The sequence below is a fragment of the Volvox carteri genome (genome assembly GCF_000143455.1).
Source record: "Volvox carteri f. nagariensis unplaced genomic scaffold VOLCAscaffold_5, whole genome shotgun sequence".
Taxonomy (NCBI): Eukaryota; Viridiplantae; Chlorophyta; class Chlorophyceae; order Chlamydomonadales; family Volvocaceae; genus Volvox; species Volvox carteri.
The window spans coordinates 237,646-253,132 of record NW_003307548.1 but is presented as its reverse complement, the minus strand read 5'-3'; the positions used below and the strand labels follow the sequence as shown (position 1 = coordinate 253,132).

The 15,487-nt window shown below is 53.9% G+C and overlaps 2 protein-coding genes across 2 annotated transcripts; one reads left to right on the top strand and one right to left on the bottom strand.

Moving 5' to 3' along the window:
• Positions 1-5,195: 5,195 nt before the first annotated feature.
• On the top strand, positions 5,196-9,942 carry VOLCADRAFT_87288 (uncharacterized protein; the record flags this gene model as incomplete). Its single annotated transcript, XM_002947139.1, has 4 exons — positions 5,196-5,463; positions 5,599-5,755; positions 6,032-7,757; positions 8,074-9,942. The coding sequence occupies 4 exons, from the start codon at positions 5,196-5,198 to the stop codon at positions 9,940-9,942; spliced, it is 4,020 nt and encodes a 1,339-aa protein (XP_002947185.1).
• A 3,328-nt stretch (positions 9,943-13,270) lies between these two features.
• VOLCADRAFT_103277 (uncharacterized protein) lies at positions 13,271-14,980 on the bottom strand. The gene is made up of 3 exons (XM_002947006.1): positions 14,707-14,980; positions 14,125-14,439; positions 13,271-13,999 (listed from the first exon to the last, which is right to left on the bottom strand). The coding sequence occupies exons 1-3, from the start codon at positions 14,947-14,949 to the stop codon at positions 13,805-13,807; spliced, it is 753 nt and encodes a 250-aa protein (XP_002947052.1). The 5' UTR covers positions 14,950-14,980; the 3' UTR covers positions 13,271-13,804.
• Between the last annotated feature and the right edge of the window lie 507 nt (positions 14,981-15,487).

The following is a 15,487-nucleotide window of genomic DNA, read 5'->3' as shown; positions in this document are numbered from 1 at the left end:
TCACAAATCGGACTCTCACACCCAGTTCCTTTCTGCTAATTCTGCCAATGCCTTTGTCTACATCTCGACCACCAATTTTTCAAAGAAAAATTAAACGTTAACGGCAAACTCAATAGATGGCTTCCGCATGCAAAGTCACAGAGCTTTGTGCATTGTTCGCCGAGGACCCACTGGAGCATGAATGTCCTTTTTGGACCTGATTATGTATCTATCAGTGCATGAAACTTAGAGCTTTCATCTGAATCCAATGTTGTATGAGTCAGACGGTGTACTGGTTGGCGTTGGTCCAGACTCAGGTCCATCCTGAATATGAAGCACGTCACTCTCGATGCTGGATCCCTGCCGCTTCAGAGCACACCTGGTGCGGCGATATGACGAAGAAGACCGTTGCAGGCCTTCAGGTCTCAACGGTAGGCCAGCCCACGCAAATCATGAAGACCAGCCTGTTGAGGTGTTACTTACATTCCGTTAATAACGGTAGTTACCTGTGACGCGTAAGCGGAACAGTTCCTGGAGTACTGTCGTATAGCTGTCGTACCCAACCTTGGTATATCCTTCCGGCCTCCGGTTGATTCCGTCTAAGCGGAAATTTGCCCGTCAAGAGCAACCTATCCGACACCACGTATAAACTTGTAATGTGCCCGTATTACTGCTATTCACTGCTTATTCTTCCACATGACATAAGGGGATGTAGGTTTGTAATCCAGCCGTTGAGTTTGGCCAGCCTTTCAGCTTTACGTGTAGCCGCACAGAGACGGTAGGCGCGGTGAGGAGTTTGAGCAGAGGCTTTGTTCCAAACAGACTGCGGCTTCGGGAGGCTCCTAAGTTGCTTTGACCGGCCTGCACCCCAATTAGACATTCGAAATCCTAAGGGTTTCATGGCGGCATGGAGTACCAACTGGGCACTACCAACCCCACACCTTGATATGCTACGGTGTGCTACGATGTATGCCGCCTTAATAAGATGTGCTGCAAGATGAAGAAGCCATTTTCTTTGCGGGTGCGGCCCCAGCCCTCCTGAACCCGAACAGCCTCCACAGAGGTCAAAGGGGTGGTGGGTGCTTTATGTCCAGGTGGGACTGCTACCCGTTGAAGACCCATCTCACCTCGCTGATAGATGGCCCGGTCCTACAGCCGCCCGAGCGAAAGGAGCCAGCTTGGTCCTCTGTAACTTGTAACTTGGTCAGGGTTTCCATCTTGGCTTACTGCGGGTGCTCAGTTCACCTGTGCCTATGGGGCCGGCAGCTGCAGCCTGGCCCAAGTATTTCTCTAAATAGATCGATAGCAAGTCATTTAATGCTTTCGGATCCTATGCTTCACATTGATGTCATTCAACAGGTTGCTCATACGGGCCTGTTTAGGATGTTTTCTATTGGTTAACGAAGACGTGTAGTACGAATAGACAGTTATCACCTTACTCCGCACACATCCAGTAAATCTGTCAATGACAAGCCAAATAATAGTGATATCCGTGCGGAAAAGGGATTCGATAATCAACAGAGCATGTTGGAGGCCATGAGATGGGAGCCCGCACGTCTGGCGAGGATGTTGGAGCATATGTGTTTGGGCGCTAGGCTAGGCCGATAGTGCGGTGTTTCCCGCACACACGCACACACGCACACACGCACACACACACACACACGCGCACACACACACACACACACACACACTCAAGCCAAATAAGGAAACAGCCCACGATACCAAGATACAACACGAAGCGGCCTTCTGCGTTCTCTCCTGGTATGTGCCATTGTTGGCAGGCCAATCGGCCAAGCAACACATATGCGCAGCCTTCAGACCGACCATCCTTGTGATGGATATTTCTGATAAGAATGCCATTAGCGCTGTCATTAGGCGGCAAGCTTTGTGCTGTGCTGCTGTCGTACGCGCACGACGCAAAACAAACTTTTACATTGCCGCACATGCCGCCGACCTCAATGCAGGAAATTTGAATGAATGCCGATGCCATACCGGAATAAAAATTTAGGTCTGGATGTTCCCTTGTCGAGGGCACAGGAAATAGTCGGGTCGGGTCGCGTCGGACCTTTCCGTCTGTCAGGATGTCTTGCACCAGCATGGCACACAGGGTGCAAATTAATCCAACGTAATTCAATTTAATTTTATTCCTATAGTCTGATGGCTCAGAGTCTCATAAGATATTGGGGAGCAATGTGCGATTGACAAGAGGATTAAAGACGAAGTTAGTCGCCGAGCTGTCGCCGCTCCAACGATTCGGTGAAACTCACAGCAAAGTCCTTGTCGTTACCTATCAAGCTAATCCAGCGCTGGTGGCAAAACTTAATCGGTTAATTTATCTTTGATGTCGGTCCCATGATGTTAAACGCCACGCAGCGTTAAATAGGATGGGAGAAGAGTCCCTTGGCGAACGAATGTCGAGCAACGCGCATATGCCGGATTCATGTATAATCTGCTTGTATAATATTAGGTGTTAATACAATTTATCCATGATATTTCTTTGGCGCAGTGGTCTCCCTTTACATATACACGCCCGAACTTTTACGTCTCATCCTTCAGACGTCGGAGGCCTAAATAGTACGCAGTTTCCAACCATTATCATGTAACTATTAATAGTTACAACTGATGTATTTGGAGACTCACAAATGCGGCTGGATATGAAAAGGCGAATTTTGAGGCGAATCACTTGCAAGTGATTATTAGGAGGTCAATTGACCTCCTAATAAACAATTACTTGACCTCCTAATCCCTAACACCTTAAGCTCACGCCATCTTCTCCCCAACTTTTACCTTAACCTACCGCGGCGCATTTCTGCCATGTCAGCTGCCAGATGTAGGGGCCTCCGCCTTCTCCGCCCTGCGCCCCGCGTCCGTTGGGGTGTTTGCGTGCGTGTGGACCTGGACAACCTGAGCGGCTGATACAACCCGAACCATCCCCCCCATCGATGCCTTGAACATCACTGAGCCCACCTGAGCACTAAGCACTTCTGCTCTTAAGCATTTAAGCTGGCATGAACATCCTGATGCTGAACAGTATAGATATAAAGAACGCTGATTTTTTGGCTATTTCCCCGCTCCGGACCATTACCGGAGATGAAATCTGCTTGTGGACCACAGGGAAAGCAGGTTCCGGAACTAGAGAGCGGGCCCTGCGAGTACGCGCGTCTCCGGCCCGACACTGCATTATGAGTCCACCTTCAGCGAATCGAGCGTATCCCGGCATTTCAGGCGTATTGTCATGCTATCAGCTGCCTGCGCTGCCCCTAAACCCGGTGCGAATATGTGCGAAGGAGTATGGAATGGCGCATACTTAATATGTACTGAGTTCCAAGCACCGCAGATGTCGTTGGAAAAGTGATTTCGCCGTCCAATTTGTTTATAAGCGGCTTTGGCAAGGCTGTCCTGCACATAGTTGCACATGTGCCAGGGTTTTTATTACTTGTACTACTCCCGGCAAACTTAGTACTGTTTGTATGGTCCTTCGCTATTTTGACAAATGTGCTCAAGGTATTGCATTTTGATTCTCATACTCAGTTCAAAGCGGTGGCGAGCAACTTTGAAGCTGATGGCTTTTAGAAGCGATAGCCCGTTGGAGAGGTGCCCAAGCCCCTCCGAAGATCCAGTGGCGTGAACCAGGTTTGGGTGAAGTCGTGTCGACGGCAAGCGCTGCGACCCCCTCAGCCCGTTATATGGTTTATGCATCACAGGAGTTAGAGCATACATAATTGAGGAGAATTGCCTGTTAATATTCCATTTCCGCTTTCGCGCGCACGTAGTTCAGTCGTACGAGCGCATTGCCTCGTATTGCCTGTTGACATTCCCAACTCGCTCGATCCCCAATATGCTGCCAAACTTCAGAATTCTTAGGCTTATCATGCCGAATTTTCTTCAAACGTAACGGCAGTCCGCTATAGGGCCGACTGGTAGGAAGCTGTTCTGATGAGGCGAACCTCGGCCAGGCCGCAACATGTCAGATGCTTCAAAGGCTGGTCTTGGATCCTTCTAGCGCTTGCATTTCTTGTCAGCTGTTCCACATGGTTGATCACACATAAGCATTACCTGAAGGACAACTTTCGACATCAAGTTTGTTACAACGGGGACTGCGTCATAAACTTGTCCAGCGGCTTATCGGGGCAGAGCAGATTACAGGTGCGAATAACTTATTACGATTATTTTATTTTCGCAATAGGAAATCATAGCATCAATATGGTGGATTGACACCCGACTGACGCGCTGGTGATGGACCTTGCGTGCACCTTGCAGTGCGGATCTGGTTCAGTATGCCGCAGTTTCAAGATCCGTGGCCTGAACAGTTCTTGGAGGTGAGGTTTTCCACCGCCAAGGAGACCTTCCCTTCCACACCACCACAACCTTCCACACCACCGTTGGCAAAGAGGGTGATTAGGCAATTTTGGCGGGCTTCGGGGGACTGAAGGCGACTCGAATATACAAAAATAATAATAAAAACTGTTGAAATAAATGTTATAAAGATGCTTTAAAGCATCTATCACAGGCGCCGGCACATTCAAAAGGAATTCCCTAATTAAGCGGTGTCCAGCATTGACAACGAAATGCAGAGCGACCCGAAAAACCTGGGATATACTGGAATTCGCCCAAACCAATGATAACTCCAATGTAAAAGGGGCTGATGCTTTACGTTAAATTGAGGATGATATTTTACGTTAGCACGCGTCCCGAGCGACGCCAAGTAAACAACGGAAACGCTGCTACGAAACCGATGAGCTCCCTGTGCAGTTTTAATGGTCATACATAATTTCAGAAATGTGCGTGGATGAAAGTTTGGCGCGATGGTTTAACCCGGTGCAATGTCGTGCTGTTGTGTTGAGTACCATCGCGTGATACCATGCACGCGCACCAGCGACGAAGCAGCTAAGCACGGTCGGGCGCTCGTCGGCGACCCCGTGAACACACGGAAAACAAGCAGGCAGAGATGATGCGATTTGTGGTATGCGGGGCGGTGTAAAGGCGGGCTGTTAAGGCGGGTATGCGAGGGCCGGGCGCAATGCCGAACCACCCTGAACCATTGGGAGGGCAATGGCGCAATAAGAGGCTAGGGAAGAGAAGTGCAAGAACAAAGCCTGAGCACAGTATTTCAAGCGAGGTATTCAAAATTCGATGCTTAGGATGCGCTACATCTCCCGTCGCAAGGGTAATCGCAAGGGTAATCGACTTAATAAAAGATTACCTTGCCCTGATGCATGTATATCGGCAGTGTGGCAGGCTGGGTGCGCCTGGATTACAGCCTGGACGACGTACTCGACGTAACCGCGTTCTCAATTGGTTCAGCCAGTCTCAAGTTCGCGGCCCCAGCGGTGCCATATCTTGCCGTGGAGGAGGCGTGGCCTGATTTGCGACGGCATTTCGACTACCAACCCAACCGGCGCTGCCGCTGCGCGGACCGTACCTTGAAAATCAGCCACACGCCCTCTTTCCAAAGCGCATTGCGACAATGCGTACAACTGCCCGGTGAGTCCCATGCACGGGGCGACCGGGATCTCCTCCACTATTTTGAATGAAGAGCGAGATAATTCCCCAATCGACGATCCAGCCGGTCTCTGTCCTTATCACCCGCCTTCATAGCTTGGCGTTTGCTGTACGCAGGCTGCACAGTCGTCGTACGGAACTCACAGTCCCAGATGACCTTCTTTTGCCTTGCGGCCTACACCATTTCCGAATCGGACGCGGCTTGGTTTTCTGCATCCCTCCGCGACCCTCCTCCCATACATCGATACGCCGGAGCGGTTACTGCGGACAGCTGGTAAGACTCACTAAGGCTACACAGGCCCATGGCCGCTTACAATCAACTAAACATGTGTCGCTACGCACTTGATCCGCGGTGTGATGCATGGTGCTTGAGCGCCAGTACAAGGATTGATGCATACGGCTTCTCATTCTTTCTCCTTCGTCGACGTGGCGCCCTCGACACACTCCTCGACAATACGCAGCGACAATATTGTCATGTCTGCCGTGGCAAGATCCATTAAACCAGCAGACAGATAACATTGCCCATTCTGGACTTGTTGCCTCCTTGCAGGAACTACTTCGTGCTCACTTACAGCTCCGGCAAGGCGAACCTGTACGTGAATGGCGCCTTGCGGCAAACAGCCGAGGTCAGCCCGCTCGCGGATTTCTCCCCGCTGCACCTGGGCAGATCTCCGCGGTGGTTTGAAGGCCGCTTCCCGGGCCAAGTCGGGAACGTCCGCGTGTGGCCCCGCCAACTGGAGCCCCACGAAGTGGTGATGAGCATGTCACCCGAACTGCCCATCACCGGCCATGTGCTGAATGTCAACGCGACGCCGCGGTGGGCGTGGCCGGCCGCTGGAAAATCTGCATGGACCAAACCCGCCGTGCCCGGCCAGCTGTCCCAATGCGATGCAGCGGTTGTATTGCCTATGGTGGACCGCACCAACCTCGCACAGGTGCAGATCCTAGCCAGCCATTTGCAGCGCTACACTGGCGGCTCCTGCCATGCCAAGGTGTTCCTGGTTGACTGTTCGGGTCAGGACCTCGCCCCGGACTCAACTAGCCTCACAGAGCCTGTGGCTGGTACCCTGGCGACTCTGCACCCCGCCGGAGAGCTGCATTGGGACGCATGCGTGCGGTTTGGCCTGCAGCAGGTTCTCGAACGGGACCCGGAGACCCCTTATGTCGCCGTAGTGGTGGAGTCCTTGCGGCCCTTGTACGGCTGGCTGTCGGGGCTGGTCAACGGGCTCCATCAGCACACCGATGCGGCTGCGGTTTTCGCCAAGGTCTTGTTTGCAAACGGCACGATAAAAAGCTCTGGGTCTCGGTTCGAGAAGGTGTTTGATGACTACTTGGGCCGTCAGGTAGTCCAGCCTGTGGCGATGTACGCAGGATACCCTTGGAGTTACCGCCCAGCCATGAAGCCCGCGGAGATACGCGCTGCGGACTGCTCAGCTTGGGTGATGCGCGCTTCCGCCGCCAGAAGCCTCCTGGAAAATGGCGGCTTTTCCGTAGAGTTGGGGAGCTCTTTAGCCTGTTCGGACATGGCTCTTCGGCTTTACCGCTACGGTCGGCATGCTGTGCTGGTGTCTCCCGCCAGTATCTTCATCGAAACGGCCACTGAGTCGCGTCAAGACCCGGCGGCGCTGCAGGCGTTCGACGAGCTCTGGGGGCGTGACCTTGCCGCGCAGTATGCCTCGGACTTGGCGAGTAATGCAACGGTGAGCTGGGTCATGCAATGTGGTGGCTCTGACGGCGCCAAGGCCTACAACCTCGTGCAGCACCTGGAGGGACGGCTGCAGCTCAGGGCGCAGATACAGCGTGGTTGGCCCTTTTGCGAGCATCCAGACGTCCTCCAGGCAGCTCCGCTGTCATTCTCCAGGAGGGTGCACCGGCTCCGGGGCCTATCCGCCTACCTGCCATCCGACATCATAATCCATCAAAAGGACTATCGCCAGCTGGCTGCGTGGCCATGGCCTCCAAACAACTCATCGTCCTACCTGATTGGACGCTACTCATGGGATCTGGACCGCGTTAACCGCCAGTGGGCGAACCAGATGAAGAACGAGCTGGACGAGGTTTGGGTGCCGTCTAACTGGCATGCCGCAATCCTGGAGAGCCAAGGGGTCAGGGCGGATAAGATCTTCGTCATTCCGGATAGTGTGGATTCGTGGATGTACGACCCGGATATCTGGGAGCCGGTGACGCTACCGAGGCAGCGCCGGGTGGCTTTCTTGGCATCGTTCCGGTTGGATGATTACACGGGCTGGCAGGCGGTGCTTTCGGCCTACCTGAAGGTAGGGAAGAACTGCCATACCGACACGGAGGCAGGAGCAGATATAAATACCCTAAACGTCATTTTGCAGTACGGATGCCTGTACGTGTCTAGTTCCAGGTGGGTGGGTTGGATAGAAGGCGATGGTTAGGTTTCGATATAAAAATGGATTGGAGCAGGATCATCGGTTTAACCCACTTTTTTAGACTGCAAACATATTGCATAGTCCGTGGACAAACCGGGTGCTCTTAACAACCAAACCATGATGACGGAGACACCTAATCAGCCAATCAGCGACCCCTTCCCCCCTTGTTTTGGTGGTGTGGCTGCGGCTGCAGGCGTTCCGTAACCGCACAGCGGACGTATCGCTCTATGTCCACACGGCCATGCTACCCGAGATGACCTACCGAAAGGACTACATCTACGACGCGATGAACACCTTCCTGCTCAGCAGCGGCGACCCTTATCTGCAGTCCATCAGCCTGGACGCCGATCCTCGGGACGACAGTGCACCGCACGTGCACGTGCTCGGCAGGCAGCTCCTGCAGGACGAGCTTCTAAGGATCTGCTCGTCCGTCGACGTTCTGGTCGTACCGCTCCGAAGTGAAGGCTGGGATGTGCCGTACTTGGAGGCAATGAGTCTCGGCAAACCTATCATATCGGCCACATGGGGCGGCCTGGCGGAATACATCCAGCCGGATTTCGCATTCCAGGTCAATCACACGATGGTTCCCGTTCACACATCAGACAAAGGGCTGCGAGGGTCAAACTGGGCGAAGCCAAACGTAGACGATTTGACGGCGGCTTTCCTGGCGGCTTACCGCAGCCGTAGCCTGCGCGCGATCGGAAACAAGGCCAGGCTTAGGGTAGTCGAACGGTACGACAACAAGATCGTGAGTAACATGGTTCTGGAGCGCCTCAGAGAAATTGGTGAATCTGAGCTAAAATTGGCGAGCCCTCGCGCACCAAAATCCCTGGACATGGCCAAGGACCCCATCCCAGTGGATGTGCACATGTGCGGTGCGTTCCCCAAAGCCAGCCCTCGCGCCAAACAGAGCAAGCCGGCGCTGAAGGTCGCTGTGGTGTCGACGGCGCTTCCCCGTCGCTGTGGGATCGCAACTTTCAACGCGGCTCTTTTGGAGCACTTGCAGCCTCTGCTGCCGAAAGAAAGCTCTGTGGAGATTCTGCCTCTGGTCTGGGATGCCGAGATACCAGCAACCCGTGGCCCTGAGCAAAGCACGCGCTTCATTCGGCAGGAAAACTACGGCGACTACATCTCGGCTGCGCATTACGTTAACAGCGAGGGATTTCACGCGGTGATCTTGCAGCATGAGTTCGGGATATGGGGTGGTACGGTTGGCAGCTTGGTTGTCTGCTTTGCGAAAATGCTGGAGGTGCCGGTCATCAGCGTGATTCACACACTCAGCGACAACCTGGGGAACCCGCAACAGTACATACTGCAGCACCTGTCGGCAGCGTCCACCAACGTTGTTGTGATGTCCGAGTCCAGCCGCAATAAGCTGGGGGCTCTTCATGGTATCCCTGGCGCCAACGTCGTCGTACTACCCCACGGAGCCCCCTTGATGACAGCTGTGGACCCGCTCGCAGCGAAGTCCGTCCTGAACCTGACGGGGAAGACCGTCTTGCTGACCAACGGCTTGCTCAGCCCGGGGAAGGGAATCCATTTGGTGCTTCATGCCTTGCCCGAAATCGTCAAGGATTTCCCAAACGTGGTGTACTTGATCGTCGGCGAGCCACACCCCGACTGCGGTCAGCCGTGCACGGATTACTATGCAAGGTTGGTCAAAGATGCGTCAGACCCCCGCATCCTAGACAATGTCAGGTTTGTCAGCAAGTTCCTGGAGAACGAGTTGCTGTTGCGATACGTTCAGGCGGCTGACATATTTGTCCTGCCGTACACGGAGCGTATAACGACCAATTCAGGTACTCTTACGATGGCCATGGCCGCCGGGAAAGCCGTCGTGTCGACGGCGTTCGACCACGCCGCGTCGGCGCTGGTGGGACGGGGTATACTGGTGGAGTTCGAGAGCTCGCCCGCGCTGCGCGAGGGAATCTTGAAACTCCTTCGCGACGAGAAGCTCCGAGTGAAGTTCCAGAGTGCAGCTAAGGATTACTCCTACGGGCGAGACTGGAGATCCGTAGCTCGGGGCTACGTGTCGCTTTTGCAAAATGTGACAGCGGCTTGAGTGAACTACTCCTCCATGACGTTGCCCACTAAGTCTTGAAAGAGCGACGAGTGGATCGTTTGGTGGTTTCATGATATCAGCTTCTTAGGGGAGACATGCGCGGCAGTGGACGGCATGGCATGTGGGTGAGATGGGGAAGCTGGCGCGGCCGCCTTTTACGACGACGCAAGGGAGAGTCCGGGAGTCCGACCTTGTACGGATAGGGTTATTTTACCTGTGCATTGCTGGCTCTCGATACGCGCATTCGATCTGTGTCATGGACGATATCGCCCACATCGTTGTTGAAATGAAACCGAACGGGCTATGTGGTGGTGCAGATATACACATATATGTGGTGGGTGCAGATATACCGGGGGGGAGGTGAGCTCTTGAGCACTACCGGTCCAATGTGTGGGCTACTTTGCCGTAGCGTTGAGGAAAGTTGATAGAGCACTGGGCGGCGTGTGTTTGTGTTTACGTTTGTGTGTGGGAAGCTACTAGATGTTGGGACCCCAAGGCTGCGCTGCGGCTCAAAGGCCAAGCTGCTTCACTGGGGCTGTTAAGCAGCAATTGGGTCTGTCGTGCTGGGGCTTCAGCCATGCCTGCAGATGGATGATGCACAGTTTGAGTATCAAGCATATGTGAAGAGACCCATGCATATATTCGGCGGTGTAAGTCCCGCAGATGTCCGTGCACGGACGTGTATGCGTGCGAGGGTTAGATAGGCATATCTGGTAGGTTTGTGCAGACGAGAGTGTGCATGAAAGTGGCTACGAACAAATGCAAACGGCATGCGAAAAACGGACGGGGAGCGGGTTGTGGTGACAGTTAATTTACCGGCAAGACTGCGATCGGTAGGCATCGGAAGGGGGCCGCGATTACGGCAGGATTACGGCAGGGACTAGGGCTGAACTGCGGACTGAGGGGGCCAGCACAGTTTTGCGTGAACTGCCTTTCGGTGACAGAATTAATTCACGTTTTGGTCCTACGTTGCTATCTTGATGATGCCAACTAAGATGCACCAGGAGGGGGGTTGTTTGGTTTGCTGGCACTGACTCGCCAGCCGGCTCTGTGTGCCGTTGATACTAGTCAACTAGGCAAGGGCCGGCCCGATGCCAGGAGAGGTCGCTTCTTTCGCCTTGCTCGTTTTTCCTGCCAGGATGGCGGGCTGCAGTACGTACGGGGCCAATGTCATACGCGCTGAAATTACTAAACTCTCAAAAAGGAGTGTGTCATTTCATTTTTCCTGCAAGGCTGCAGTGCACTTCGCGACGTAGCTTCACGTTGCAGCAACTGCTATCGTAACGTGCTGTAAGTGTAAAAGTTTGTGCACACCTTACGATGTTGTCGAGGGTCGGGAAGGGTTGCTGTTTGGGCGTTGCAATGTATGTTTTTAACATCCATGCCATGTACCTACACTGTCATCGGCGGCCCAGTCGCAACGCAAATGCGCATTGTCCTTGGGCGCTGCTGGGGGAAAAGGTACGGGACACGCCGAAGAACCATGCCTAACCATGTGCATGTAGCGAAAGTTCATTAACTGCTTTCAAAGCAACAAGTTCCTCATTTCACTTTCCCCGCTCAGGCAAATGGGCTTTCCCCCGACCAGGCCACCTAAACCCCCACGCCGTGGGTCTCTCAGGAATTCAAGGCGGTAATGAGCGCATTGCCATTTCACAACGAGCGAGTATGCCCTTGCTGCGACACTGATAGCCATATCGAGGATGAAAAACACATTTTGCTGGACTGTCCGGTGTACGACGAAATCAGATCTGATATGGGCTTTCCACGCTTTGAACCATATGAAGGACGCTATGAAGTGGGAACCTGAACGCCTGGCAAGGATGCTGGAACGCATATGGTCCCACCGTAACTCTATCGTTCCCTTTGGTCGTTAGTATACTTCATCACTTGTTTCGTTGGAAATGCGAGGTAGGATGGTGCTTATAGGCGATTTGGCAGCCCTTGAGCCCTCGGCTCGTACTAGGGTGGTTTGCAGGTACGGGGAACGCACCCACGACCATGTAACAACAACAACAACAACAGCCCCCTGAGTAGAGCCCCTGCCCCCGGTGGTGTTTTCTGTTTTCTTTTTGCTCTTGTTTTGGCGGTCAAGAGGGACGAGAGCGCGTGAATAGGCAGGCCAGGCGAAGTGGCGCCTTTCGTGCGGCTCTCGCATAGATCGGTTCGCAGGCTTCTGCGCCGCTGTGTTGCCTAGCCAGGGGCTGGGAGAGCGTCCCGGTTGGCGTGAGTGAGGGATCGAGGCGCGCGCGGAGGAACAGACGGACGTAGAGCCGCGCGCCCATCCCTGCGCTGTGTTTCGGCCCGGTCAGGGCCCCCGGTGCTCGTCCTTTATCGGGCGAGCCGCCCACAGTGTAACACCCCATCAACAACAACAACAACGAGCGGTGCGGGGGGACTGACGTGAGATCGGCGCTGTTTAGACCCCCGTGGGAAAATGAAAGGTGTAAAAATGGAGAGAGAAAGCACAGCGGAACGTCACTTCCGTTGTTTGACCCAGACGAACAACACGACTCGTGGTCTGAGCTCCGAGATCTCACAATCTCCCCTTTTCCAACAAAACCATATGTGCACAAAACGTCATATGATGAAGAACTTTCCCGGCATGAGCACCCACCCGTGTTACATTCTTGCACCTTGCGCGCTGCCCGGCTCCTTTCGCTTGCCCCCGGCCCTGCCCCTCCCCGCTCCACTTCCACCTGGGGTCCTCCAGGCCTTATGGTGCGCAAGACCTTTTAGATTGATCGGATCTACTCGCGACGGTAATCAGGTACGTTTTGTTTGAACGTATCCTTAGCTCCGGAGCGAAGGGCGGCATTTGTAAAGCAACGGGCCCAATACCTGCTGACAGAATTTAAAGTTTACGCTGATGCTGTCCATGAAATGTGTTGATATGTGTGTGGGTTTGACAGGGATAACCGCGCTACGTTTCGGCGCCCGTTCTTAGGGTATGTGGCTAGGAGGCTGGTTGCCGCCATGGTAATGTCAGCGCATCGGCTTACTGCTGGTGCTGACAGGGGTTCATTCCCGAAGCGGACTCACCCGCCGACCCATCCGGCTGCCCATCAGGAGCACCCTCGGAACCTCCTGGCGTTGTAAGCTCGTGGCTTCGCAACAGAGAGAAAATGCCAGTGGGAATGCCGTTGCCATATATGCCCTCGCAAGTGTAGGTAGGACATGCAGGCCCGGGCTGCCCGTCTGGCGGTCCGTGTTGACGGCTGCCTCCGCCAGTTTGGGGGTAGATTTTGGTTGAGGACCTTGAACCGGACGCATACATATGCAATGCAGTAAGCAGCGAAGTATTTGTAAATGCGAACGGACACGCAAGCCGGTTAACAAAACAAAACAGTGTGTGCGCGGGTGCTTCTCCACATAGCTTTGCCAGTGACACAGGCAAAACACACCTTTGCAGAGGCGGCCTTGGAGGTTCCGAACCCGAAGAGCCCCCCCCAGAAAATATTACGTAAGTCCTATGGTTGGGTCGAGGCTGCTGCTGTTCCCGACGCTCCCGCACAGCGCCATCTACGTTTCCGCATCCCCTCTCATCTGCTTTCCTTAAGTTGCGAGTGCAGCCGCCGGGCGCAAATAAACAAATGAACATAAAACAAAATAAATCCGAGGTGGTGGACGACGCGTTATCTTCTTTCTAGTCCTGGATTGAGATCGCAAAATGGCCATATCGTGGCCTCCGTGGAAATCTATGTTTCGTCGTGTACAACAGCGTAATTGACTGCCGTGGATGTCGCACTTTCCAACGGACAACAGCACCTCGCATTCCTGCCCAACCGGAAACGGCGAAGAAAAATGCAATAAGACGGGTGCAGGTGCCAGTTCCCAGAGCCTTGTCAAGTCCGTCATAATCCTAGAACAAGTTGAAGAGGCCCTTTTTCTTAGGCGGTGCCCCGGGCTGAGCATCTCCCGCCCCTGTCACGACCGCCTTCTTGTCTTTCTCCTTCCCCTGCTGCTCCTGTTCCTCCTCCTCTATAAACTGGCTGTCCAGGTACATCCAGCGAGCCTTGACGCGGATGAACCGGCTGCGCTCCGTCAGTTCGTCAACCTGCGAATGAAGTTGGGGTTTGGTTTGACTTCGCGAGCATGAGGGTGGTGAGAGGGTAGGACTCTTCTCCTCAGAAATCCCACAGTCTCGCCCGACCAAGAACAAATCACCACCCCCACACCCACCTCGGCCGCAGCACCCTTCGGGGCCTCCGGATCCCGAACCCTCCTCTTGAGCCTAAAGGTAATGAACGCCTCATCCTGGCTGGTGCCCGGTTCACTGCCCAGCAGGGTAAGCTGTAAGGGGTCCAGTCGCCTCATGGTCTGCTTGACGGTGCCCATGTAGGAGGCCCGGGAGCCTGTGTACTCAGGGGAGTCAGGGTGGGTGGTGTCGGCGATGAACGCAGGCTCCTTAGCCACGTAAGCGCTGTAGCGAGAGCGGAGGAGGGCCTCCGGCGTGGGAGGTACGGCAGGGCCCTGGTGGTACGGCAGGCAGCAGGCCTGAAAGGAGAGATGGGTTGTGGAGTAGAGGGCCAGAACGGGGGCAGGGGCGAGGGGAACGGAGCGGGACTGGAGCTCAAAGGGGTATGATTGAGAGGGTGCGACGATGGATATGATGGAAAGTCAATCCTCCATTTAGCTGTCAGCCGTCCTCAGGTTGAAAAAGCCAGCCTTCCGCTTGGCCCCCTTGTCCTATTGTACCAGGCGGCCCCGGATTGCTACATCAAAATTTAAAACTTTTTTCATAACCCCGTTCCGACGTCTCACCTCGTACACAGCTCCGCTGCCACAAGGGCAAACTGCATCTGAAGCAATTCCCTTAGCGGGCTGTTGCTTTGGGGCACCGAAGCCCTTGGAAGCTGTGTTTTTTGAGCCTTTAGCAGCAAGGACTATCGTGGAGGGTAGACGGCATGTCCGATTCTTGACTGGACAAAATGCTTTGCACAATGTCCTCGGGAACCTGCAGGTAGCGCCATGACCGTATGGCCTAAGCGATCGAGTATTCATCATGTCAAATATCCAGTTGATCGCGCTTTCTGTCCACAAGCTTAATGATTACTTGCTTATTGAAGGTTACCGACCACAGAGCGACCTTGGTAATGTGGCAAAATATTTCGTCACGGCAGAAGTCACGGCGTCCTTTCCCTTCACAAATATTCTGCTAAGTTGCTCTTATACATGTAATGCGTTGAGGTCGTCCTTCAAGTGGTTGACTTTCAAATGGGCCCGTGGTTCACAATCTAGCCATGCAAGTGCAAGGTCCTTCCTCGCTTAAAGCGTAAGCCTGGAATAGGGAAGCAACAAATAAGCAATCTGGTACCTGAACGCAGTTCAAGAGAACCATGCAACGGTGCAAGGTTGCTTTCACCTGTGTAACCGGGCACACGGTGCACCATCATGCCGCCACGCACGAATCACCATTGGGCTGAAAGGCCTGTCAAACTGCAAATGTGCGGCACAAATCCCCATCCTGAATTTTAGGGTGAGCACGGACTGTGGCAGCGCCCAATCTTGTCATGCAAGTAAATCTGCCTACCTTACCTACTTT